Source organism: Euprymna scolopes, chromosome 29, assembly GCF_053919585.1.
Source record: "Euprymna scolopes isolate OS-2025 chromosome 29, ASM5391958v1, whole genome shotgun sequence".
In the NCBI taxonomy this organism is placed as follows: domain Eukaryota; kingdom Metazoa; phylum Mollusca; class Cephalopoda; order Sepiida; family Sepiolidae; genus Euprymna; species Euprymna scolopes.
The window spans coordinates 66,374,362-66,402,231 of NC_136510.1; the positions used below are offsets into that span (position 1 = coordinate 66,374,362).

A 27,870-nucleotide genomic window follows, 5' to 3' on the forward strand; every position below is an offset into this window, starting at 1 on the left:
ACCAGTTGGTCAGATATAAAGGCAGAACCTACTGCCTTATGAGGGTGGAGTTCGGGCTGAACTCGGCACCCAAGATCATGTCAACCATTCTAAGGAAGATTCTAAAAAAAATGGGGAAGGGAGATGGTGCTGTGAGCTCATATATCGACGACATCATTGTGAATGAAACTCTGGTAACTGTAGGGGAGGTCGTGGTTCACTTGAAGAAGTTCGGGTTGGTCGCCAAGGCACCAGAAGAATTGGATAGGGGGGCGGTTTTGGGACTAAAGCTGAAATGAAATGCATTGGGTGGCCTGAAATTTTGAAGGGGAAACGAAATCCCACAAATGAAAGAAGAGCTCAACAAGTGGGAGCTTTTTTCAATATGCGGCAGGCTGATCAGGCATTAACCCATTGCCGGCTGGCTTAGACAAGCAAGTGGTCAGGACTTATGACAAGCAAGCAAGTGGTCAATTGACCCTGCTCCAAGGGCACACGAAGCTGGAGAACTAGGTGTGACTGGGACCTGGGAAAGACTCGCAGTTGATGTCACCCATTACAGGGGTGGGGCTTTACATGATGATGATCGACTGTGGCCCCAGGCGCTTTACCCTATAGAAAAGGCTGTGAGGTGAAACGGACAGTGAAATAGCGGCAGCCCTTGATGTGGTGTTTCTGGAGAGCTTCTAACTGTGGAAGAGCTTCTAACTGGCAATGGTACTGCATTTAGATCAGCAGCAGTTGTGGATGTGGGAAAGAAATGGAATGTTCATCAATTCTTTAGAGCTGCCTATAAACCCAGTGGCAATGGGATTGTAGAAAGAAACCACTGGACAATAAAGGCAGTGGCAGAGAGAGAGAACACCTCGCCTGAACAAGCGGTCTATTGGTACAACATGTCGCCTAGATCGGGGCAACAGCAAGGGACAGTTCCACACCTGTCAATATTCAAATACTCCTGGGGGCATCCTAGGGTTGAGCCAGCAAGCAGGGAGACGGAGACAACAGGGACCATCAAACTCGGTGATGAAGTATGGGTGAAGCCCCTAGGGGTGCGATGTACCACACAGTGAAGCAGAGGGTGCATAATTGGGAATAATACTAGCAACAACATTACGTTAGATGAAGTACCGAGACATATTCTTGATATCAGGCCAGTGGAAAATGAAATAGTGGAAAGCGATGTGCAGCGGGAGGATGGCGAGACACTTCAGAGACCAAGTAGGGAAAGACGACCACCACAGTGGATGAGGAATTATGAAATGTGCTCCAGAGATCAGGGAGGCATATTGTTTAAAGTTAGCAGAAGGAAAGGAGAAAAAGAAAGGGAAAAACAGATCAAACGAACAGAAGACTTGCCATGTGTGTAGTGGGCAAGGTTGGGCGAAAGAGAGAGAGAAATCAAGATGGCATCCATAGTTTTAAAAGGTGTGCTCTGGTGGAAGTCACGCGAAATCACACAAAATCATGCGGGAGACATGTATAAAAGGAGTTGCCAGATTAGGTCGGGGAGAGGCAGACAGACGAAGGTTGGTGAGAGTGGTGATCTCGAACCCGGCAGTTTTAGCTTGCAATGATGAATTCTTTTTTCTTTTCTTTTTTTTATTTCTTTAATTTTGTTGTCCTAAACCAGGAACACTTCAGGGTCTATCTAATTTCTTCAGCCATGTAAATTTACTATCGAAAGGTCTGAATCGGAATCAAATTGCATTTTGATTTCTTTATCATGAATTCTTACAGTCACATATTTTCGTAAAACTTCATTATTTTCGGTTTCTGCCAAACGGACTTGGTTTTATTTTTAATTTTATTTCTGCAATGGGAGCCTTCGTCTCCTATATTTTTACATATTAAACATTTTTTAGATAGATAGAGGCAGTTCTTAATCCAATACAAATTACCATATCGATTACATGGAGACAGGGTTTTTCTTTCTGCAAATTTTTTTGGAGCTGTGTACCGATATGTGTGTCCTTTATCCATAACGTGTTTTATTTGTTACATGTTTTTTAAATTGTCTGTTTCCTTATATGTGCGACTCCACATTCGATACCCATAGAACCTTTTTTAATAATTTCTATTTTCTGGCAATCTTCTGTTCATTTTGGTAGGGTTGCAAATTCAGGCATGGCCAACGCTTATGGAAAAAAGAGATTTTCAGGCTAAGCAGTTCTGTAAGAAGTTCCACTGTCTCAGCGAAAAATATTTCTGAATTTTTACATGACAAAAAATCCACAAACTTGTGCTCAGCCATTTCTACTTTACGTAATAGCACACAAATTTTTTCTGGTCTGAACACTGTTTGCAGTCAGTACAAAACAAATCTTCATATCTTCGATAATCAGCTGAAAATGATTTCTTTTCTTCTAGTCCATAGTAAAAATCGCAATCCATATTGAGTCTTGTGAAAATGCGGCATTATTATCGGTGGATGTATTTTTTTTATAACTTGAGTAAGCAACTCTTTCATGTGCTGCTGATTTTCATATTGCTGGACTTCTAGCCTCATTAATTGTTCTTGTTGTTTCATCTTGTCTTTCATCTGAGCGTTTCTGGTGTTCAAATAATTATAATTGCGTGTTTAATAATTTTTGTTGCTCAATTTGCCGTTTTAATAATTGTTCCAATGTACTTTGTAAGGCGCCCATCGCTGTATGATGAGTAAAATAAAGAATTTATGGAAATTTAACAGAACGGTGTTCAGATTATCAGGCTTTAGTATTTGTAGAACAACTGGGGGTACAAGGAACAGTAATTCGTTTCCTTCAATAACTTTGTAAACGAACGTTGAACATAGTTTTAAATTCCTTGGAAAGAATATTTCTTTCAATAAGAATTTCATAGAGTTTTTTCATAGACGATAAAAATTATGTCAACAGAAATATTCAATATTTTTTCAAAGCAAATATTTTTCCCCCCATAGAGCAGGGAAAAATGTTGACAGTCAAGAAATACTGTATTTACTTTTCTTAGTAAATAAAAAAAAGTTCGCTGGCACAATTATTTAACGACGCGAATAATAAACACGATTAATACGTATTCCTCTTTTTTTTTTAGCACTGACAGATAATTGGATTGTCGTGAAAAATGCAGAAAAGAGGAGAACAAAAATGAAAATATTCTCTCAACTTACTTTTCCAATGTTATCTTGCCCAGATAGAAATAAAGCCAACCAGTAAACTAAGTATTTGTTTATCAGCATAGAATAGACACAGACATGACTAGAAAAGAGAAAGGCACAGAGAGTCTGCATGTGATGTCAACGTCTGGCTCTGAGGTGTCAGCATCTGGCTGTTCAGCAGATACTCTTGGCTTTCTTGTACCGGTATTCCGAGTATTTCTTCCTGTCCCTTATTTTATTTGCTGCTTCCTCTTATTCGGCTTTGTGAAGTCACTGTAGACATTCAGCTGAGATCAGGCTCTCTCCATATTGCCTTTTGATGGCCCCTTTGTCTATTGGTATAATTTTTCCTTTCAGGCCTGGCCAGCATGGGTGTCCACTTTCTCATGAAGAAACCTTTTATAGTCTTCTATATTGAACTTGGAGCCATTGTAGACATTTGAAAAGGTGAAAGTGGGTCATCTGTTGATGTAAAATACACAGGTTCTGATGAGGAAGACACATCTGCATATGATGTTGAAAGCACAGACAGCACATCTGTGCTTGATGTCTGGCTGAATGTGTGCAAGATAGTCTGATACTAGTGGGGGTGCAAACCGATTAAACAGTTCTGCAATCATACACAGAGGGTGGTATCTGTGTGGGATTCCATAGCATTTGAACTCTGCCTTGATGTTTCTGTTGAGAAGCAGTTTGACTGCTATAAGAACTTGATAAGATTTAGAAAAAGGTCTTTATTGAAAGGCATGCCTAAATTCTGCCGGGCAAACAGAATATTAACAAAATATAAAATAATGACAAATTCACTTGTAGGAAATGGCAGGAGAAATTAAATATGTAAAATAAAAATCCTGTTTCATGTTGAACACCTATTAGTTTGTCTGCTGGTATCCTTTGGGAAATTCCATACACTAGGGGCATAGAATTTTCTCAAGCACATGTTCATCTGACAAAGCATACATTCAACATCAGGGCACTCCTGGAGTTTTTTTAGCTTTGTTTCATGGTCTTTATACATAACTCACAGTAAATAACTAACTTAGGTCAATAGAGAGGACATGACTACAAGTATATGACTGAAAAGTGTGATTGTTATGTTTACTTTAGAGTGCTCTGGATTGTGTTACTGGATCAATTAATGTTCACTGGAGATGGCAAAGGCAGCTCCAGTACTTTGAGGAGGAGTCACCAACAAGCCCATCTCCTTCTGTAGAAAGTACTGAAATACTTTCCTTTAACTGAACACATTTTCAGCTGAGAGGGTATGGAATTGCCCCAGTTTACTCTATATACTTATTAATTTGGATTAGAAGAAACGGTTTAAAACATGGTTTAAAATACAGTATTAATGTATAGTAAGGCACAAAAGTGGATTTAAAGGGTACAAAGGAGTTGGGATAATGTCTGTAATGCCGAATAGATATAAGCCGTGATGTTGGAGTCAAAATAATTAACCATTTTCAAACTAGAAAATAATTATTTGTTATTTTGGGCGACGGACTTAATTTCAGACATTCAAAACATAAGAAAAACAGATACACATGGCCTTGTAGGCCTCGTTGTTTTATTTATTCATTAATATTTTGAATGTCTGAAGGAGCGTTGAATATTTACATAGTGAATAAGTTTTTGATGTTTGGTAAATTTCTATGTGCTTGGATTCCACAATAAATGTTAATCAGGTTTTAAAATCATAAAAACTATTTCTTAAATAATATGAAACTAATACAATTGCAATTTGTATATTTTATTTAAATCTGAACAAATTATCTTTAGTCAAAAATATTTCTTGGCGTTGCTTCATCTCTTCTCTTCTATATAAATAAAATGAACTCATTTTTTCCCGTCTGATTTTGACATTAATAGGATTAAAAATCAAGATATTTCATGCAAATATAATATGCACAAACGGCAGAACAATATCTGAGGTGTGTTATAGGCTTATTATTTCTCAAATTCCTCGATAATCTTAGATTTCTATACTTTTTCTGCTAAGAAGTCACGGCCAAAATCGGTTAAGATCAATGGAAGTGGTAAAATATTTTCTCTCTAATAAATTCCTCCTCCCCCTGCCACCACTTAACACCGTTTGGGGATCGTTCACAAGGAACAGTTGAGAAGAGAACACCGGTTTGGCTTCGTAGTTCTTTCATGTGAAGTTATTTAAAATCACTAAACTAAGCTGCAGTGCTCTGTGGCGTAGTGGTTAGCGTGCTGGACAATTCATATTATATTTTCACGTTCGCGCCGACCTACCGTAGTCGTTTTTTTTTGTATTTTTTTTTCATAAACAACTGGAATGGACTTTTCTTGGTGGCCGAACTGTTAATGTTGCGGATGTTTTGTTTTTTGTTTTTTTTTCACACTTTATTTTCCTACTTTTACTCATGACTCCGGGTTTGATCCTTCCTACTTACCTACCATAACATTTTTTAAACCCCCCCCCCGTCCCGGAAACAAACACTCGGGCAACGCCGGGTACCCCCGCTAGTTCAGAAATAAAAAATAAGATATATTGATATTTACTTACTATGTACATAAAATGCTAAAATTCTGCGAAACCTCTTAGAATGAGTGGACGCACATATCCATTTGTCTTGGTCAGAGTTTACATGTTTTATGATGAGAGTGATGTTATAACCACTTCTTGAAACGATGAAACCAGGACGCTGTTCACAAGTTGTTTTATTCTTACATCGAATTCTAATGTGTGTTTTCCTGTTGAACCACATTAAACTATTGAATTTCGAAACAGCAGGAAAATTACAGCTCAGTTTTACGGCATTACCTTCTACAAATTCTGTTGCATTTACAGAATGATAAATATCTGAAAGAAAATGAAATAAATTCCATGCATTAAATGAAACATTTTTACCGAATATTCATAACTGGCAGGGCCCGTTTGCTGGGAAAATATAAAAGAATATTAACCACCACCAAAAACAGTTAAAATGTTTAGGAAGAAATATTTGACAATACTGAAACCATTCGTTCTGGAGTCTTTCCCTTAAACAGAAATCCCGTTTGCTGGCATTGCCCGAGAAGATATAAAAGAATGTTAACTAAAAGAAAATATTATTAATAAGAAATCCTTCTAGACGTAATTTTGTGCCGATTTGTGAAGTAGTCAGTAAGTTAAGAAAAAAGCTATCCGAATAATAATTTTACATCGAATGATATTTATATTGCCATTTTTCTAGAAAACAATAACAGCAACAACAACAAAATAGCAAAGACAATGAAGATAAGAACGTGTACAATTTAGAGATATCGACGGAAAAACAATTCTATGTGTTTCTCCATATTAGTAATGTATTTTAATGTGAAAAATAACTGTGAAATCGTGTACTTGTGTATTAGCGTTGGTCAAACCTCCTCCCCGTGCTGTATCTCACACGTACACGCACTCACCCTGTCTGATAACCTTTTAAACGTTACTTAAACATGCATAGGTAATTAATTGTATGCTATGGCGTCACGTTGGTAACATTCTTCCCGTTACAGAGGGTCGAAAGGTGAATGCATCAATCGACCATACAACTAAGAAAGTAGAAAGTCAAAGAAATAACGGCAATAGCAAAGAGATGACAAACACAGATGATCCATTAAAGACGATATATATATATATATATATATATATATATATATATATATATATATATATATATATATATATATATATATATATATGGCGATTAAGCTACACTGAATATTCCGCGTTTCATCCACTCTAGGATTCTTCAGGCTTATGCGCAAATTCTGTGGCTGTTTATCGTTTTTATATGCTCCTCTTCTATTGAGATTTTAGTTAGCCAATCAGCTTTCTAGTATCCACCGCGCCCTTCCTATCAGCCAATGGGCATGCATTTATCGGACAAAGGATCTGTTTTAAAACTAGGTTAGAGTTTTTTTTATTGTTAGTTTATATATAAATATATATATGTGTACATACATATATGCACATATATATACATATATATATATATATATATATATATATATATATACATACATATATGTGTGATCGTTTATGTATATTCATGTTTATTTAATTCATTTATTTGTTTATTTTCTATTGTTTTTGTTAGTTTTAAAACTATTATATATAACAATAAAACAATAAAAAAATAAACAAAAAACACTAACCTAGTTTTATGTGGCATACGAACTATTTTAAAGGGAAGGAGTTCCTTTTATCGAACATTTTATTATAAATAAATATTCCATCCTCATTTTTTATATTTAAATCCAGGAATGTAGTGTTTGTTCCTTTATGTTCACAGTTTAATTATAACTCCTTAGGATAAATCAAATTTATTTTTTTAATACCTCATTATCATTTATACATGTAAGGTCGTCTATAAATCTCCTGCAACCATGATAATTATGTGTTTTAGATATGTCATTTTTTATTAATGATCACACACACACACACACACACACACACACACACACACACACACACACACACACATATATATATAATTATTTTTTTACTATAATAATTAAATACCTACAGACACTAGTGTTTCATCCTTTCGGGATTCTTCAGTGCAGGGTGTCACGATTACTACCAGTCGAACAATTCGAACCCCGCGACACGAGACATCTCTGGCTATATATATATATATACATACATAGATATTGCAGAAATTCCACTCTGAACCAAATTACCGTAGGTTTGCAATAACAGATGCCACATACAAATTCATTATATCTACCATCTCATGTAACTTTAGAACGCCGTTTTATACACATTTATTCGTTATAATAAAATCCGACATTACATCCTAGGAGAAACATCATCATGATCGTCAATATCTTTAGGGGAAGTAGTTCCTACTTTTTCCCTCTAAAACTAAAGTCATCCCACTGCCCACAGTCAAGATCGGGAAGATATGTGGGGGAGGGATCACACTTACACTATATCTATATTGCCCTGGCAGTCTGACACTCTTCTTAACTGAATCATACACTCATAGACATACAATTATTTTTCCACGTCCCAATTAAAAAAATAATTTCTCTTTATAATATTCTAGCTATTCTCATTGGCTGATAATATAATAATCTATTATTCCAGAATAAGCACCTTCTTACATAAAAAACGAACAGGTCAGACCTTTACAAATATGGCCGCTCTCTCTAGACGAAACAATAGTTTTATGAATATTTAACCAAATACAAAATTATTAAACGCTCATAATCATAAAGTTACGTACTTATACCGTCACATTTACGCTTAACTAGCCTCTTACTAAAAAATCCGTGAAAAAAATACAGACAATTTACGGATATCATTGATTTTTTTCTTTTTTCGCTTACGATTATACTGAGGAAGCCGACAGTGGTGCTATTTTTTTCTTTGGTTTAGCTTTGTTTTTCCTTCTTCGTACTGTTTTCTTTATTTACATTTTTTCGATACTTATGCACAGATTAACATCCATTAAAAAAAAAAACAAACAAACAAAACAACTCTGGATTATAACATTTTTTATTTAAGGTTACCATTGTTTACTTTGCATTTCCTGCATTAGCTGCTTAGAATTCAGTTGATGACCCAATATCGTATGCATGTATTTTATTATGGACAAATTAAAGAAACACTTTCCTTTAACACAGCGATTTTTTTCCTTTTGTTGCTTAGTATTTGAGCCTCGGGATCCTAACTACGATTATCAAGGTTAAATATGAAGCAAATATTCTGACAACTCTCCATTCCCTACTCACAGGATGGGGTATCTATCCCAAGAGCATTCTTAACTTGGGAATGTTGCAGGTGACAGAGGTGGTTGGGGAGTGTCCATTCCGAAATCCATTCTTAACATGAGGAGGTTGGAAGTTGCGTAACAACAACAACAAAAACAGCAACTGTACTTTATTGTTTTTACAAGGGGGCTGTTTGATTAAATACCAATTATTTTTTTAAGATAAATCATTACCTTAGATCCACCTATACACTTTTCTTTAAAATGACTATTTCTCTAGGTTTTCCACTATGCTGATTCAGAAAATCTCATTTATATTTGGAGGATACAAGTAGTTTTGAACAAATCTAATTAAATCTAACCGACACTATCACCCCCAAATTTCTTTGTTGATTCATAGTATTGCGTGTGGAAATCTTGACAGCGATTATCAAGATTAAATTTGTGGCAAATATTTGGACAGTCACCCTGCTACCAAAATGGGATGTCTATTCCAAAAGCCATTCTTAACATTAGGATGTTGTCGGTGACCATTCTGAAAGCCGTTCTTAACATGCGGAGGTTGGGGTGTCTATTCCGAAAGCAGTTTTTAACATGAGGAGGTTGAGTGTTGGGCAACAACAACAGCAACAACCGTATTTTAATTTTTCTACAAAAGGAGAGGAGCATGATTCCACTGGGCAACGCCGGTTAACGAGTCCTGCTAGTATATATATATATATATATATATATATATATATATATATATATATATATATATAGAGAGAGAGAGAGAGAGAGAGAGAGAGAGAGAGAGAGATAACATCGTTATGAATATTATAAACAGAATATTATTTCCCAAAATTATTTTTAACTGCTGATGGGTGTAGTATTAGATAGGGCAGAGATCAAGAAAATAGAATACAATTATAGATTATTTAATCCATGCATATTCTGAAACGTATCTTCAGATCACTTATTCATGTCGTCAGTTTTTAAACTAGTATGCAGATACGGGCAAGATAGGTGAAGAAACGAAAAATGTATACCCGTTCTAAATATTATACCTGAGCCACATGTGTTCTCTGTTGTACCCCTTTTCCTCTCCTGGAAAATAATAGACGTATGAATGATATGCTGATGGTCCTTGGATTAAGGATAGTGAAAGGTATGTTACGCCGGCCCCAGATGTTATTGAATGAACTAGTGGGGTTGAGAGTTAAAAAGACTCTTTTCTGGATTTATCTTGGAAAACATTAGAATTTCCAAACATTGGGTACGTATATAGTAAAAGAATGTTAAATGGCCAGCATAACAAACACGCACACAAAAGGAAATAGTAAATGGAAGTTTATGTGATTCACCGGTTTATAGAATTAAACGGGTGACGAATGAAGGGATGAACATAAGAATGATCGTGTTCAGTGGAAAATAACTGTTCTGAAAAAAAAAATAATAAGATGGAAGGGGGAGTGTTACATAATGGGAGTTGTGTTTTCAGTGGAAAGATCTTAAAGGTCAAAGGTCACTTCCATCGGGGTCTCTCACTCTTAGCCGGCAAGATTTTAACCAGAGTAGACGTATGGAGCGACTCAAAGTATAAACATGTTATAATTCTATCGGTAGTTGAAATATAACAAACATATTTAGTGACAAGCAATACAAATATCGTCCTGCAAGATCAACTGCTAATTTTATAGGAAAAATTTGAGAGGGGCTTTATTTCTAGAGAAATATCCCTTGATATATGAAAATTCTTCGATAGGGTGTTGCTCAAAGTGTTGCGTCACAGATTTTCTAGTTATGGAATAACGTCCTATGGCTTTACTACTATTGAATTCTTTCTCTCGGATAGATTTATATAAATAATTGTGGATTGGTAGAGATTATAAACACATAAAATGAATGCTGACGTGTCGCAAATATCTATTTTAAGACCATCACTCTTATGATCCTATGAACGGCGGAAATTTTTATATTTCTTTTAAGCATAGTAAAATAAATAAGATTAAAATTTACAAATAACGAGATTAAAAACTAATTACTTTACGGTAACCATCTTTATCCAAGCTTCATACTATTTAGTAATTGCCAGCCACTTGGATTTCTTAACAAAGCTCTACTTTAACTGATTTGATTAAATGTTGAATCTAAATACGAAACTCTCACGCAACTAACATTTGTAAATTTTGCAGTTTTATTTAAATTCTAAAAGAATTTATCTCTCGTCCAAAATATTTATTGACATTGCTTTATTCAGAAAAAAAAAAAAAAAAAAAGAAATATAATGGTATTTACTTACTATAGACGTTAAAGTTGATTGATCTGTGATAACGGTAGGAAGTAGTAGACGTACATATCCATGTGCTTTGGTTAGATCTTACATGTTCTATGATGAGAGTGATGTTAAAACCACGCCTTGAAACGATGAAACCAGGATACTGCTCGCAAATTGTTTGATACGGACATCGAAGTGTAATGGAATTTTTTAGATCATGCCACATTAAATCATTGAATTTCGAAATAGCAGGGAAACTACAGCGCAGTTCTATGGGATCACCTTCCATAAGATCTGTTCTATTTGCAGAACGATAAATATCTGAAAGAATAAAAAATGAATTCTGTGCATTAAACAAAATATTTTTTACAAATATTTATAACTGGCAGTACCAGTCTGGCGGTGTTGCCCGGGGAAGATATAAAAAGAATATATCAAATATTCTTGTTTAATCACTAAGTGTGTTTTTTTTATGTGAGAAAAAATATGTTTTTGTTTTATGTTTACATGTACTAGAAACATTTGATATAATTTGTGGACATTATTTTAGCGCGATGGCCCAAAATCTAATTCCTATTTTAGTCTATTAAATAACTGAAATTGTAATTGATACCTCCCTCTTTAATAAAAGCAATGCTAAAAATTGAACAATATGAGGTATTAATCTTCATCCCCTCTTTGGCTGAAGAAAAACGAAAGATTTTCCGTATAACAAAGCAAAAAAAAAAAGTTGAAAATGAAATTCGTTAATGAAAAACGAAAATATCAACACAAGAATTTCCGCATTAAAAATGAGAATCCCCCGATATCACCACTACCAGAGAAGCCTATAGTTATGAAGAAATATTTTCAAATACCGAAACGATTGGTTCTGGTGTCTTTGTCAGAAATTCTGGACTGAGGTAATTTGCTTCTGATATTTGAAGTGGTTGGTGAGCTAAGAAAAGAGCATCCCAATAATTTTTTTTAATCCAATGGTAGTAAGTATTAATATTGAGTTTCTGAAAACTAGACTTTTTATTTAAACGAGCATTATCTTATTTGCATATGAAATAATGAGAAATCTTGTTATGTCACAAGATAATTAGTGTATAAATAACAGTAGCCATTTTTTCTTTTCTTTATTATTATTAGATACTGCAAGGTGCACAAAATCAGTTTTTAAGGCATTTAACTTAAAGACATTTTAAAGCATTTAATCACACTAGTTTGGGCTATATATGAAGGGTTAGTGTCTAAAAAAATTTTTATTCTGTGTCGAGACCCGACACAGACTTGTAGTAATCACACAAAAGGAGTCCTTTGGATACACATAACAGAGAGCAGGAGGATTTCGAATCTTTGAGTCTGAAGAAATAATGTAGTTATAATTGATATGTTTTCGTATCTTGGCGCGGACTGATGTAGGCATTTAAGATCACCACCCATTTCTTCCATAGTGAAATAATGGGAGCTTTGTGGAATAAAGATAGTGAAAGGCAAGTTGACTCCGGATTGCAAAAATTATTTTCGTTATGTTTGACAAAGGGCATTTTCGCATAGCATGTTAACTTGACAACCTTCATAAAAATAAAGAAACACGCAAGGAAGAAGAGAAAAAAGACCAATTTGGGAGAAATAGTTTTTTATAATCCGAGCAAAGGAGATTATAGAAAAGAGTTTAGTGACTCGCTGGCTGCCCCAAGATATATCCATCAGGCTTACAAGGAATTGGTTCTTATAAAGTAACAATTTTCAAAAGGATAGAAATAGAAAGTGAGTTCACTTACTAGATGGCAAACTATTCAGAGTTTAAATTAAATCTTTTTTATATTTTTTTCTAGAAGAGTTCTTTAATAGTATCCTCCCTTGAAAAGCATTTTTATCATATTCTTTTTTTAAGGGAATCTCTCTTTTCTTTTTTAAACATGTTTTAGCTTGAGAATAGTACACTCACCAAAGTGAATAATTCCTTTTTCCTCTACTAGAGAAGAAAATTAACAGAATTAACCAAACATTCCTTGCACTTATTGTGCAAAAACAAGTGAATAATTTATAGAATAAAGGACAACAAAATGGAGTTTCATTCCATGTTCAAAATCAACTTTATTTGTCATCTTCATTAGTAGCGTGTACATAAGAGAAACGGGGTTAATAGCTGGGAATGTTCTTATGTGTAAAGATAGATTTAATATTGTTGAATGAGAGAATACTTCTTTATACACTTGTTGTAGCCAGTAGTTGTAGGGACGAAGGAGGCTGGTTAAAGGAGAAAGAAAGAGCAAAGTCTTCAATGTGTTTACATGCTGTGATGAGTGTGTGTCGGTGTATCGACGAGACCAGTTCTGTAGCATGATGAAGAAAGTTCGTGTGGGTAGCGCACGTGGAAATAAGTGGGTGTTTTAAGGTCGCCATGTTGGCTTGTTGCATTCACGTTAGCCTGGGGCCAAGGGCCCAGGCGAATGTCTGCGGCCAGCGAAAGTCAGGGAGAAAGAGAGTAAGAGTTACCGATTTCGCCTTTTATGCACTCGGTCATATGATTGAGAGCTGGCGTCCGGTTGGATAAGCCAGGAAGAAAATGGATTTCAAATCTCAAGCTGCGAGATCTAGCTCCTGCCTGTGACTGTAACAATTTTGACTACTACAAATTCACGCATTTTTAATAGTATTCCCATAAAGTAGATTAGAAAGGATAAATTTCCCGGTTCCGGCAAAATTTAATAATCGTTTGTTTTTTTTTTTTCAAGTAGCTTAGAAAAACTTATTGAGGCTAATTTTCGATTCTTGTTCCATAATTATCTTTTTTGAGATAATTAAAATATTCACATCCCTCTGCTGTAACTAGAATTTACAACTAATTTTTATGTATTAGTTAAGACAGAGTTGTTGAGTGCCTACAATAAGATTTTTAGTCTCGTCTTCCTTGCCTGAGACCGCAAGAAAATATGCCAGGTAGCTTCGACATATTTAAACCATCTTAACGCTAAGATGTCCTGTTAGCAACTGTCTTCTAATTCAATTTTTTCACCGTTTGCCAAGAAAATAAGTGGCTTGCCCAATCAGTGAGTCAAACGGGGGCATATGTTGTTAAAGAGGGGGAAATAGAATAAATCAGAGAGAGAAAAGGAAAAGAAGAAGGAAGAATCAAAGAAAGAAGAAGAAAATGATGAAAATAAAATTTCAACGGGATATGATTGAATGAACCAGTGGGTTTGAGAGTTAGAAAGTGTTGTTTCTGGATATATATTTAAAAAAACAATAGTTTTTTTTTTTGTTTTTTTTTTTTACATTTTCACCCCAAATAAGGCACATTGCCACTTTGGTGTAGGGGGCTACTATCAAGGACATAAGCTCATGATGTAGGGAGTTGGGCAGCAAGATGTCGGTTCACGTTATACTTGAACTTCTGCATGTCAGTAAAGTTGGGGAAGCAGGGACCCGGAATAGAATTCCAAAGTTTAGCGGTTCTGGGGAAGAAGCTACTGAAGTAGAAACCTCTCCTACATCTAAGGATCTCCACTGTGTAAGGGTGGGATTTAGCTGCTTGTCAGATTTGTCGGGGGTATTTACGTCGTGGGGGCAAAATGTTCAATATGTATATGGTAAAAGATGGCTAACCAAACACACACACACATACAAAAGAAATATTAAATGGTAATTCCCCCGGTTTATAACTTTATAAATTAAACGAGTGACAAATGAAAGAATAAAAGTGAGTATACGCATGAACAGGCTCAAATAAGAGACAATCATGGAAAATAACTTGTATAAAGATATCTTGAAAAAAAATGAGATGAAAGGGGATGTTGCATAATGGGAGCCGTGTTTCAGTGGAAAGATCTTATAATCATTTCCAATGGAAACTGAGGAAGTCATGTGACTTCCGGTGAGGTCTCTCATTCTTAGTTGGTAAGATTACAACCAAAGCAGACGTATCGATTGGCTGGAGGTATAAAGGATTTATAGTCCTATCGGACGAAGTATGGAATAAGGACCCCAGTCGACTTCATGATGATGATGATGATGATGATGATAATAATAATAATAATAATAATAATAATAACGTATTATATTATTTATTCGCCACCCAGATTGAATTTTTATAGAGAGTGCATTTATTATATTTACAATCTTTTTAAATAAAACTATTAAAAGCACTATTTGGATTTATATTTATTATTAATTGTTGGTATTTTATTAAAAAACAAACCAACAATAATAATTAAAAAAAAAAATTATATTATTTACTCTCTACTAAAGCTCCCCAAAATGAGGCACTCTAGATTGATATTTTTATTTTAAAAAAAAATTATAATAATCAACCTAATAATTGAAAATTTAGGACGATGATCTCTCCTGTTGGCAGTCAGTGAAGAAGAAATCTGTCTAGACTGAGGCAATCAGAAAATATCCCCCCCCACAAGTGTATCCTACATTAATAAATAAATCTTTTTTATTTTTCCGCCCTTTTTCTTTAAACATCATTTTCCCTATCGGTTGGTGAAAACAACCGTTTTTTTTTGTTTTTTTTTCATATTTAAAAATTAAAAACCCTACCAAAAAATAATATAACTGTAAAAAAATATCTATCGTTTGTTCAATAAAAAGTTTGGGTTTGTATTACTGTACACATAGATTCGAAAAATATGTCAAAAAACAAATATATAACAAATAAACGGGGTTTGTATTACTGTACACATAGATTCGAAAAATATGTCAAAAAAACAAATATATAACAAATAAATGGGGTTTGTATTACTGTACATATAGATTCGAAAAATATGTCAAAAAACAAATATATAACAAATAAATGTTATCAAAAGCAAGATAAGTTACTTTTCTACCAAAATGGATAATTTTTTAGTGTTTTTCTTTCATGTAACATGTTTATTCAGCTCGAAAAACATACGGTGTTTACCGATGTATTAGGAGTGTCGAAGTCACCATCAAAAAAGGAGTGATTAATTAGAGTCGCTATCTTTCGAAGCTTATAACAATATGAATAATGTAATTTAAACCCTTATTATTTTTTTCAATAAAAGGAGCAAAGACCAAACTTTAAAATAATAAAAGGTTTTATCGAAAAATATGCAAGATTTTTTTAAATCGGTTTTCTTTAAAAAAGATTTCACAAAATGCAACGAATTTTAACTTAATCTAAATATAATAAATATATATAAATTCAAAAGAATCACTTACCTATATAAAATACTAATAAATGGATGCTTCCATTCTTCATTTATGAAAATTTGTCCATATTTATATTTTATATTCCATGTATTTTTTAAATAAAAGAATTTTTTAAGCAACCATTTGAAAAGACCGCCATTATGTAAGCATTAACCGGTGTTAGCAAGCCGGTGTTTCTTGTCTTTCTTCTTGTTTTGAAATATTAATGGATAAAAGGTCTATAAAACGTAAAAACAACACATACGCTTGAGCCTTCAAGCATTGTGCGTGAAATATGTGGTTTAAAAAAAAAAGGTTTTAAACTTTGGACTTTACAGGTAAATTTGCAAATAACTATTCTTTTTTTGTTTTAAATAAGTTTATTTTATTTATTGATCTTTTATCTTCAGGCACGACAGGAAAATAAATGAGCACATATCTAAAGAAATGGCAGAAACACTAGAGGATGACCTCCAATCTGTAGTGGAATGGGAAAATGGATGGTCACGTTTAATGCCACCAAGACTAAACTAGTTTCCTTCAATAATTACAAGAAACCTTCTCTACCACCAATAGCAATGGCCAACGACTCTTTATCTGAGAGTACATCTTTCAAGCTCCTTGGTCTAAAGTTCACAGGAAACATGAGTGGGAACAATTACATTGAAAGCATTGCCAGGGCCGCTGCGAGGAAGGTAGGCTCTCTCTACCGTGCTAGAAAACTACTAACACCCGAAAGTATCCTGTACCTCTATAAGGCCACCATTTGCCCATGTATGGAGTATTGCTGTTATATTTGGGCTGGTGCATCTGCTACTAGTCTCTCGCTCCTTGACAAGGTTCAAAAGAGAGTCGCAAACCTGATAGGCCCTGAACTGTCATCTAAGCTTCAGCCTCCGTCCCATCGACGAAATGTTGCATCCCTCTGCCTGTTCTGCAAGTATTTTAATGGAGAATGCTCTGACGAACTGCAAGCACAATATTTATTTTTTTTAAGTTTAAATACACATATTGAACAAAAACTTACCTTGAAGATGCAATTAAAAAATTGATATAAATTTAATATTATTATGTATTTTTTTTTAATAACGTTTTTTTCTAATCAATATATACTATTATCAGTCGAATTGCGAAGAAAAGGAAACTTCCTAAAAATTAATTGATTTTTAAAAGATTAAAATGATAAATATTCCATTATTTAAAAATGTTCCGTTGCAACATAGATTTTTAATTAATTATGTTTAATTTTTTTTTAAATGAAGTTATAATATAAATATTACTCTTGCTAGTTATTTTATCACCAGATTAAAACCGATTTAAAAATATTATTGGGCAAATAATAAACATTTTATAGACCACTCTCATATATAGTTTGTCCCTTTTTACCAAATAAAAGTATGGAAACCTGTAATTAACAAAATGAACAGTTTAGTAAAACCTTAGTTCATATTTAATATACAAATGGTTATAATATTAATCGTTAAACTGTGTAAATCTTAAAACCTAACAAAATTATAACGAAGATTAATTATTAATAGCAGTTTAAAAAATTAAACAACGGTTTTATAAAATCATTAAGTCGCTTCTGCTTTTCCCTACTTTGTATAGTTAACACAAGTCTGACGTCATGGGATCACGCGCACCGTTTTTAACAATCGTTTGGCAGACCCTAACGTACCTTATATTAAAAGCATAAATCTTGCCAATGAAAAAACCGAGCAACTCGATCTACATTTATTTACAGAATGCCATGCGAAGGTCAAGGATGTGTTATTTTCTTTTATACCTATTATCTATAATGTATATGCATTTAATATTACAAAAGAAAAATGCGAGCATGAAAAGTAATATGGTTAAGCTTAAACATGAAAAAGTAAAGGACTAGTTGTTAAAACTGGAAAAGAAAAGGGTAAGATATTCTAGTAAAAAATATAATTTATAACTGAAAATATTGCAGCATTAAGAATTGATTATATAATGTTATAAATTGAATTTTAAAAAAATTCTTGAAGTTCGAAGAGCATATAGCCAATGACGCTAACTGAAATGCAAAAGCATTCTTTACTCATGTCCAACGAAATGTCTGCCTAAACAACCAGATTGTCAAATTGAAGACAGATCAAGCGACTGTTAAAGACCCTACTGAGTAATCTGCCATTTTCGTAGCGACCTTCTCAACTATCTTCAGAAGAGATGATGGCAGAGAACTACCACCGTTTGACCGCCACATCCCAACAATGCCACAAATTTGCTAGAGAAGACATTGAGCGAGTCCTCAGATCACTTGATGCAACAACGAATCTCGGCCCTGACAGTGTCCGCCCCCGAATCCCCAAAGAGCCCACTGTTTTCATTTCTACCTCCCTCATGTGCCTTTTTAACCTGTTTCTGACTACCGGCATCATTCCCAATGACTCGTGTACTACTACAATCTGGCCCATCTTCAAGAAGGGTAACAGAGAAAACCCTGTAAACTACTGACATGTTTCACTCACTCTTGCCTAACGAACCTTCTGGTCATGGCGAATCATGGACAAGAGAGACACTGAGGACATTTCAACTTTGTAAATCATCATCTACTTCTCATCAAACTCTGGGTGTATGGGTTTAACCTGAGGTCGTGAAGTGGGTTGGTGCCTTTCTTGCTGACCGCACCTTCTGGGTCCAAGTGAGCGGCTGCCTTTCTGATATATGCAGTGCAACAAGTGGTGCGTCACAGTGTTCAGTCATTGGGCCCCTGTAAGCGCAGGAGGCATCAAGGTGAAGTCATCCTTGCCTACAACATCTTTCGAGGACAGTGCGGTCTGGACAGGGACCTATTCTTCACCTCTACCCTGAATTTCAGGCCCTGTGGGCATGCAAAAAAATCTACCTTCAACGGTTCTGGAGGCTTCGACACCAAGCAGCATTCTCGATTCAAGTAGCATCTCTATGGCACCAGCTACCCGAAGAGGTCATAAATTAGTTCAGACTACAGGGATTCAAGGCGGCCTTGGACAGATGCTGGTCGGACTGCCACAATGTTTTCCCTGTATAGTTTCTCTTTTTACATAGCCCCTAAATTCTTAATGACTTTTTCCCCTTAAAAATGACAATCGTTTGTGCATTTATTCTTTGCCAATTAAATGAATAAATGAATTGATAATTTTATAAAATCAAATGTAGGTTTTTTACAGTTTAATGTAGACTACAATGTATTGTGGACTAAGTCATTGTGGGGAGGCATGTGAAGCTTCCTCTCAGTACTCTGTTGAGGGGGGGGGGTAGCTTAGCTAGAGCAGAAAATCGATTTGATTTAAAAAAAAATGAGCGATTTCATGATGGAAGATTTGTTGGTCCTCATTCTTTTGTTCATCGAGTGCGTCATCCTAATGCATTTGTCAGGCAGTGTGTATGCTATGTGTACTAGCAATTAAGTGAGGAAAAGCCCCAGTCGTTGCTTTGGATCCCTTTGTTCTGAATGGTGTATTGCCAGTTGTCACTGTTTGCATCAATGGACTACCATGCACAGTTCTAGTGGATACTGGATGCACATTTATAGCAAGCCCCACTCTCCTCAATGGTTTACTTCTACTTGTACAACTGCCATTGTGCAAAGACAGCATGCTACCACAGATTTAACCGACATAAGTCCAGTTCAAACACACAGAAGTATATAGAAGCTAGAAGTAACTGTAAGAAAGAAATAGTGATGGCTAAGAGAGAATTTACTGAAACAACCAAAAAATGCATCGAAGCACAAAAATTAGGATCCCATGATTTCTAAAAAAATCTACAACATTGTAGTAAATAATGGGCAATCAATAATTCCCCCACTAATCAACAATCATGAGGCTGCTTGCTCAGCAACCGAGAAGGCTAACATGCTCGCCAGTCGGTTTGCCTCCAACTCCACACTGAAACCTGCAAACCACCCCCTCCCTGACTTTCCTTTGCAGACAGACGCCACATTAGACGATTAGAAAATCACCCTTTCTCAGGTGCATGCTATCATAAAAAACCTTGACACTTCAAAAACATGTCGGCCTGATCTCATTCTGGCTATTAAAAAGTGATCCACTGAAGTAGCTCCAGTTCTCTTCAAACTTTACAACAAATGCCTTAATGAATCTTGCTTTCCTGACTGCTGGAAAACTGCTTCTGTGGTACCAGTATTCAAGAATTCTGGCGAAAGAACTAACCCATTAAATTATCACCCCATTAGCCTCCTCCCACTTTTCACCAAAATATTTGAGTCCATAATTAACCAAGCTCTAGTCCATCACCTCATGGATACAAAATTTCTGGCCAACCAACAATATGGATTTAAAAAACCCGTTCCACAGCAGATATCCTAACTGTAATCTCTGAACGTATATACCATTCATTGGACAAAGCAGGGGAGGATAAAGCAGTAGCTCTAGATATATCTAAGTTTTTTGACAGGGTATGGCATGAAGGGCTTCTCAGGAAAATTAGATCATACGATATCACTGGACGAATACTTAACATAATTAAATCCTTCTTGGATAAGAGAAAAATTCAGGTTGTCCTCGACGGTTGTACATCTAAACAATATGATATAAATGCAAGAGTGCCTTAGGGGTCTATCCTTGGACCTTTATTATTCCTAATATTCATAAATGACCTCCCTGACAAAATTGCCTCTGAGATGGATATATATGCTGATGACACCATGCTCTATAACAAGCACGACAAGAAAACAAATGAATACATATCTGAGGAAATGGCAGAAACACTAGAGGATGACCTCCAATCTGTAGTGGAATGAGGACAAAAATGGATGGTTACATTAAATGCTGCCAAGACTAAACTATCTAAAAGTACTTCTTTTAAACTCCTTGACCTAACGTTCACAGGAAACATGAGTTGGAACAATTACATTGAGAGCATTGCCAGGACCGCTGCGAAGAAGGTAGGCTCTCTCTATCGTGCTAAAAAGCTACTAATGCCCGAAAGTATCCTGTATCTCTATAAGGCCACTATTCGCCCATGTATGAAGTATTGTTGTCATATTTAGGCTGGTGCATCTGCTACTAGTCTCTTGCTCCTAGACAAGGTATGTATGAAAGTGGAATGATACAACGAGTAACCAAGATAGGTATTTCAAGGTTCTCATTTTGCAAGGATTCAAAAAATTAAAACCATTATTTTTTATTCCTGGAAACAAGAAAAGAGCTCCGAAGTTTCCACTTAAGGCATTCGAAATTTGGACTGGTGAAATTTTAACATTTCTTTAAAGCATAGCAAAATAAATAATATTAAAATTAAGAAATAACAGAAAAAATAAGTGCATTGCCTGAATAATTTTCTATTCAAGCTTCATGCTGTTTAGCAAATTGCCATGGGCTTAGATTTTATCAACCATTCCTGTTTTAAACCATTAAAGAAGGAGTAATCTTAAATAATATGAAACTGTCACACAATTACAAATTATCTTCAGTCAAAAATATTTCATTCAGAAATAAAAATGAAATATATTGATATTTACTTACTATGTACAGAAAATGCAAAAATTCTGTGAAACTTGTAAGAAGGAAAAGACGTACATATCCATTTGTCTTGGTCAGAGTTTATATGTTTTATGATGAGAGTGATGTTATAACCACTTCTTGAAACGATGAAACCAGGACGCTGCTCACAAGTTGTTTTATTCTTACATCGAATTCTAATGTGTGTTTTCCTGTTGAACCACATTAAACTATTGAATTTCGAAACAGCAGGAAAATTACAGCTCAGTTTTACGGCATCACCTTCTACAAATTCTGTTGCATTTACAGAATGATAAATATCTGAAAGAAAATGAAATAAATTCCATGCATTAAATGAAACATTTTTACCAAATATTCATAACTGGTAGTGCCTGTTTGCTGGTTTTGCCCAGGAAAATATAAAAGAATATTAACCACCACCAAAGAAAACTTAAAATGTTTAGGAAGAAATATTTGACAATACTGAAACCATTCGTTCTAGAGTCTTACCCTTAAGCAGAAATCCCGTTTGCTGGCATTGCCCGAGAAGATATAAAAGAATGTTAACTAAAAGAAAATATTATTAATATTCTTGTTGAATTGTCAAGTAATTTTGTTCTTTTCTTATTTTATTGTGTCAAAACATGTTTTTGTTTCATATTTAATATAATTTGTAAGCACTATTTCAGTGTAGACAAGCAATACGGATGTCATCTTGTAAGATTAAATGCTGATCGCATAAGAAAACTTTGATAAGGGCTTAATTTATAGAGCAATATCGATTTACATATGAAAATCCTTGAATAGGATTTTGCTCAAAGTGTTTTATCACAGATTTGCTGGTTATGGAATAACTGGCAAATCCTTTCTCTTGGATAGATTTAGAAAAATGATTGTTGATGAGTACATAAAATAAATGCTGATGTGCCTCAAGGATTTATTTTGGGACTATCACTCTTATGATCTTATGACCTGAGGAAATTTTTGATCTTTTTTTTAAGTATAGCAAAATAAATAAGATTAAAATAATAAAAAAATAACAAGATTAAAAACTAATTACTTTACAGCAACAATTTTCTATCCAAGCTTCATGCTGTTTAGCAATTGGCAGGCAATTGGATTTATTAACAAATGTTAATCAGCTCTGCTTTAAATGATTAAATGTCGTATCTGATCTTAACTAATATGAAACTCACACTACTAACATTTGTCTATTTTGTAGTTTTATTTAAATTATAAAATGTTTATCATTCGTCAAAAATATTTATTGACATTCGTTTATTCCGAAAAAAAAAAAGAAATATAATGGTATTTACTTACTACCGACGTTAAAGTTGATTGATCTGTGATAACGGTAGGAAGTAGTAGACGTACATATCCATGTGCTTTGGTTAGATCTTACATGTTCTATGATGAGAGTGATGTTAAAACCACGCCTTGAAACGATGAAACCAGGATACTGCTCGCAAATTGTTTGATACGGACATCGAAGTGTAATGGAATTTTTTAGATCATGCCACATTAAATCATTGAATTTCGAAATAGCAGGGAAACTACAGCGCAGTTCTATGGGATCACCTTCCATAAGATCTGTTCTATTTGCAGAATGATAAATATCTGAAAGAATAAAAAATGAATTCTGTGCATTAAACAAAATATTTTTTACAAATATTTATAACTGGCAGTACCAGTCTGGCGGTGTTGCCCGGGGAAGATATAAAAAGAATGCTAACTAAAAATATATATTAAATATTCTTGTTTAATCGCCAAGTGTTTTTTTTTTCTTATTTTATTGATATGTTTTTCTTTTGTGTTTTCATGTACTAGAAATTTAATATAGTTAAGAGTTGGTCCCAATATTTTATTCCTATTTCAAACCAATTAATTCCATTAAATAATTGAAATTTTAATTGAAATCTCACCTTTAATTTAAAACAATCTTAAAAATTGAAAAAAATGAAGTATTAATTTCCCCCTCCCACTTTTATATATATTAAAAAACGTAATTGTCTGAAGAAAAACGAAAGTGCCCACACTTAATTTTCGGTGTTAAAAAGAAAAAAGTTAAAAATGAAATTTGTTAATGAAAAATAAAAATGCTAGCACCAGAATTTCCGTTTTAAAAACGAGAATCCTCCCGATCACCACTACCAAAGAAGCTTAAAATGTTTACAAAGAAATATTTTTAAATACTGAAATTCTGGACTCTTTAGCAGAAATCCTTCTAGACTCAGGTAAATTTGGTCTGATTTGTGAACTGGTTCGTAAGCTAAGAAAATAGGCATTTCATAATGTTTTTAATCGAATGATATATTGTTATCACACGTGGTAATCAATGAAACTGTTGTTTGAATTAGAAGCGAAACCTAATTAATGAGTTTTCAATGGATGTTTACTATACGAATTGACAAATGAAATATTAGCTGTTGTTTCTGAATTGTGACAGCTATGAAATATTTTTACCCGTAAACGTTGGAATAGTAGATGTACATTGTAATAAGTAATCTATCCTCCTACCGCCTGTAGCATGACTTGTGTGGGGGAGTCAATTTGATCGTAATATTGTTAGAATTTATGAATAGTAATGAAACTGAATGATCATTTCAGAAAACATGCATCAGGTACTGGCAGGTAGCGTAACTATTTTGTATATATGTGTGACGCCTGAGTTTCTATTACTATAATGCCTTTGGGGAAGGAGAAATCGAGTTTATATTAATATAGGGATGTAAAAATATCATACTCTTTAAATATATTTAATTATATACAAATATATATTACTTGTTTTGATGGGACTATTGTTCTCACCTTGAATGTTATTTGTGCACCGTTTCGGTCGGTGTAGCCTTCGACCTTCGTCAGGCATGTTAGTTATCATCTCGGAAAAAAGGAGAAAAGTTACTGGTTCTGTAGATGATTCCGTATTCTTGGAGTTGTTTTTGTTTTTTTCACCGTGGTTTCGTATGTGTAAAAAAATTTGGTTGACAAAAGGAGGCAACTTTAATAAAGTTTGACAGGGAATTATCTTCCTTTTACTGTTGAAATTTTAAGGAGAGCTTGTACAATTTTTATTTTTATTTATAATTAGAGGTTCCTATATACTGCTGATATCTATGTTCGGTCTGCTTAGTAATTTTTCTTTTTTAGCATATGTACCGATTATTTAAGTCACCTAACTCTCCATCTTGCATTCCTGTCAATTATTTTGACCTTGTTATGAAACTTTGGTTCAGGAGCTTCACTCATACTAGGTGTTTTTTGGGAGTAGAGTCACTCTTGAAAACTGTTCTGATGTAATATGCAAAAATATTTTTTGGACAGGCCCGTTATGTATGGTGTGCAAACTGTGTCAAGTTTTCGGGTATTGTCCTCTGGTGTTTGCTCCAGGTTTTTCAGAGCCCATGTAATGCTCTCTTCACCTTTACAAAACCATGGCGAAAAAACAAAAACAAAAGCAACTCCAAAAATACAAAACTATCTACGAAGCCAGTAAATTTTCTCTTTTCTTTTCCAAAATAGCAACCAGCATGCCTGACAAAACGCTGCATAGATAACACTCAAGATGAGAACAATAGTCCAATTAAAACAAGTGTAGTAAAAATTGAGTGTGACTGCAGTCACGGAGGTGGGCTGCATGTGCGAACTCAAAACCTGAGCGATGGGAGACGAGAAGGCGACGAATCATCAGGTTCGATTGCGCATTAATTTGCATAAATGAGATAATATAAGGCCGGGAGTTAAGATGTTTGAGAGAGTCGAGCCGTTGAGTTCTCGAGAACTGGATGGAACCTGGTTAGAGCGGAGAGTGTCGCTGAAAATCGAGTACAGGCTTTTTTTTTTCGATTAGAAGCTATTTTGGCGTTAAATATGGAACCAATGCGGCCGAGATGAAATGGGAAATTTTAAATGATTTGTGTCGAACTTGAAAAATTAAAAGTCACGTTAAAAATTGAAAAGCGTTGTCGAAGAGAGAATTGAATGAGTCCTGTCAAACTGCGAAGGTTGAAGATATGAAGTGAGTCGAACTTTTTTTGTCTTTTTGTTTGTTAATCCCAGTAGGATTCGTTGTATTTCTTTAACTATCGTCGTCAAATGAACGTCTTGGAATGCAGTTCGGTCTACTTGTTTGTATTAAAGTCGTCGTTTTTAAACGTGGAATTTGGAATGAAATTCGCTTATATTTGTTAAAAAAAAAGAAAAAGTCATCGCTGTTAACAGAACTTAAAGATTTGATTCGGACCACCTGTGTGTATTAAAAGTCGTCGTTTTTCAACGAGGAATTTAGAGGGAAATCCTGTTGAAAAGAAAAAAAGTCATCGTTGTTGTATGTATAGAAGTCCTATTTCAATGCAGAATTTAAAATTAAATCTTGTGCTTACAAGGAAAAAGGGTGTCGTTTTTAACGATAGATTTATTTTATAAAAGTACAATTCGAGTCGGATTTTATTGTTTGAAAAAAGTCATCGCTGTTAAAAGAACTTAAAATATGATTTGGATGACTTGTAAAAAAAAAAGTAGTCGCTGTTAAAAAAAATTGTACTGCGATTTAGTCGACTTGTATGTAAAGTCGTTTTTAAATGAGGAATTTAAAAATTAATTTCTGTGTCTAGCTGTGTAGCCCCACTTTTTCTAAGTAGTATCTGTCTTTGTCGGAGAGTAGTGAGCGCTAACTGTGTCTAGCGGAGTAGTGAGGGCTAGCTGTGTCTAGCGGAGTGTCGAGCGCTAGCTGTGTCTAGCGGAGTGTCGAGCACTAGCTGTGTCTAACAAAGACGGATACTACTTCCCTACCCAGTTTATGATCATGATATCAGGGGGGCGTGTAGTGAAAGTTGAGTGTGACTGCAGTCACAGAGGTGGGCTGCATGTGCAAACTCAAAACCTGAGCGATGGGAGACGAGAAGGCAACGAATCATCAGGTTCGATTGCACATTAATTTGCATAAATGAGATAATATAAGGCCGGGAGTTAAGATGTTTGAGAGAGTCGAGCCGTTGAGTTCTCGAGAACCGGATGGAAACTGGTTAGAGCGGAGAGTGTCGCTGAGAATCGAGTCCAGGTTGTTTTTTCCGATCAAACAATCAGCCCTCATCTCAAAAATTCAGAACTACATACATACATGTCTATAATTATAATTAAATAATAATTTTTCATTTTTACCTACAGACACTAGTGTTTCATGCTTACGCAATCATCAGTGTAGGGTAACAATTCCTGCCGGTCATGAGATTCAAACCCAGTCACAAAGCCACATTTTGCTTCATTTGTTGAGTTTCTACCTCAGGGCCACCAAACAATTGCCATGAACTATTAAACGCTGAATTTAGGCAAGTACAAATGACAATCTTAGAGTGTTTGGATGAGCAAAAGCCATGAACATTGCATAGACGCTAGTTGATTGCCTTAGTTATAATTCCGCAGATGTATATATATATATATATATATATATATATATATATATATAGACACACACACATATTTATATATAAAGTATAAAATTAAGCTGAAAATAAATTTTCAATAGTACGGCAAACCTATCCCGATAAAAAACTTTAACCAGTTAAGAGGATCAAGCAAGAATAAGTTAAGAAGATAAAAAACAAAGATACAGAGGAACTTTATTACATTAACAAATCATTAAGTGGTACAGAAGGATGAATAGGGGAGAAATCTCTTCGGCGAATGAGAGTATATTCAATTAAACAATGTATGCTTTATTGTGTATGTGTTTTGGGAGAGTCGCATTATTAAAGTCAAACTGGTAATCATTCTCCAAAATGTGACAGAAAATAGCATTAAGTGTATTATTATTTTCACATCACTTTTGTGTTCATATCATATCTTATTAAGATCGCATTGCGTTTCTCCTACGTATATTTTGCCGCAATCAAGGCAGGGTATGGAGTATACTCTAGGTTTGGTTTTAGTATTAGTGTTAGATACAGAGTTAGGGTTAGATCTTTAATTGTGATATTTGGATGCCGATTTTGTTTAGATTTTTGTCAATGGCACTATTATTACTGTTAGTGGGCAGGATTAATTTTCTGCTATTTTGGAGGCTGTCTTGATTCCGGTTACAGTACATTTTTAGAGCTTTTCTTTTTGCGTGTTGTAAAAAAATATTGAGGGTATTGTAAAATTTTAAAGGTGTATTCTCAAACTTTTCATTTATATGTTCCTTGCTGCAAA

The 27,870-nt window shown here is 34.5% G+C and overlaps 1 protein-coding gene across 3 annotated transcripts in view; it reads right to left on the reverse strand.

The window, feature by feature from the left end:
• Positions 1–27,870, reverse strand: part of LOC145252679 (uncharacterized) — a 166,674-nt gene that overhangs the window by 12,541 nt on the left and 126,263 nt on the right. The window contains exons 16-19 of one of the 3 annotated variants that reach the window (XM_080112498.1): positions 23,005–23,301; positions 21,709–22,005; positions 11,090–11,386; positions 5,631–5,927 (exon numbers count right to left, since the gene is read on the reverse strand). In XM_080112498.1, the coding sequence (XP_079968624.1) occupies positions 5,631–5,927; positions 11,090–11,386; positions 21,709–22,005; positions 23,005–23,301 (1,188 nt within the window). The remainder of the gene's footprint in view (positions 1–5,630; positions 5,928–11,089; positions 11,387–21,708; positions 22,006–23,004; positions 23,302–27,870) is intronic. The other 2 variants (XM_080112499.1, XM_080112500.1) reach the window with 2 other exon arrangements.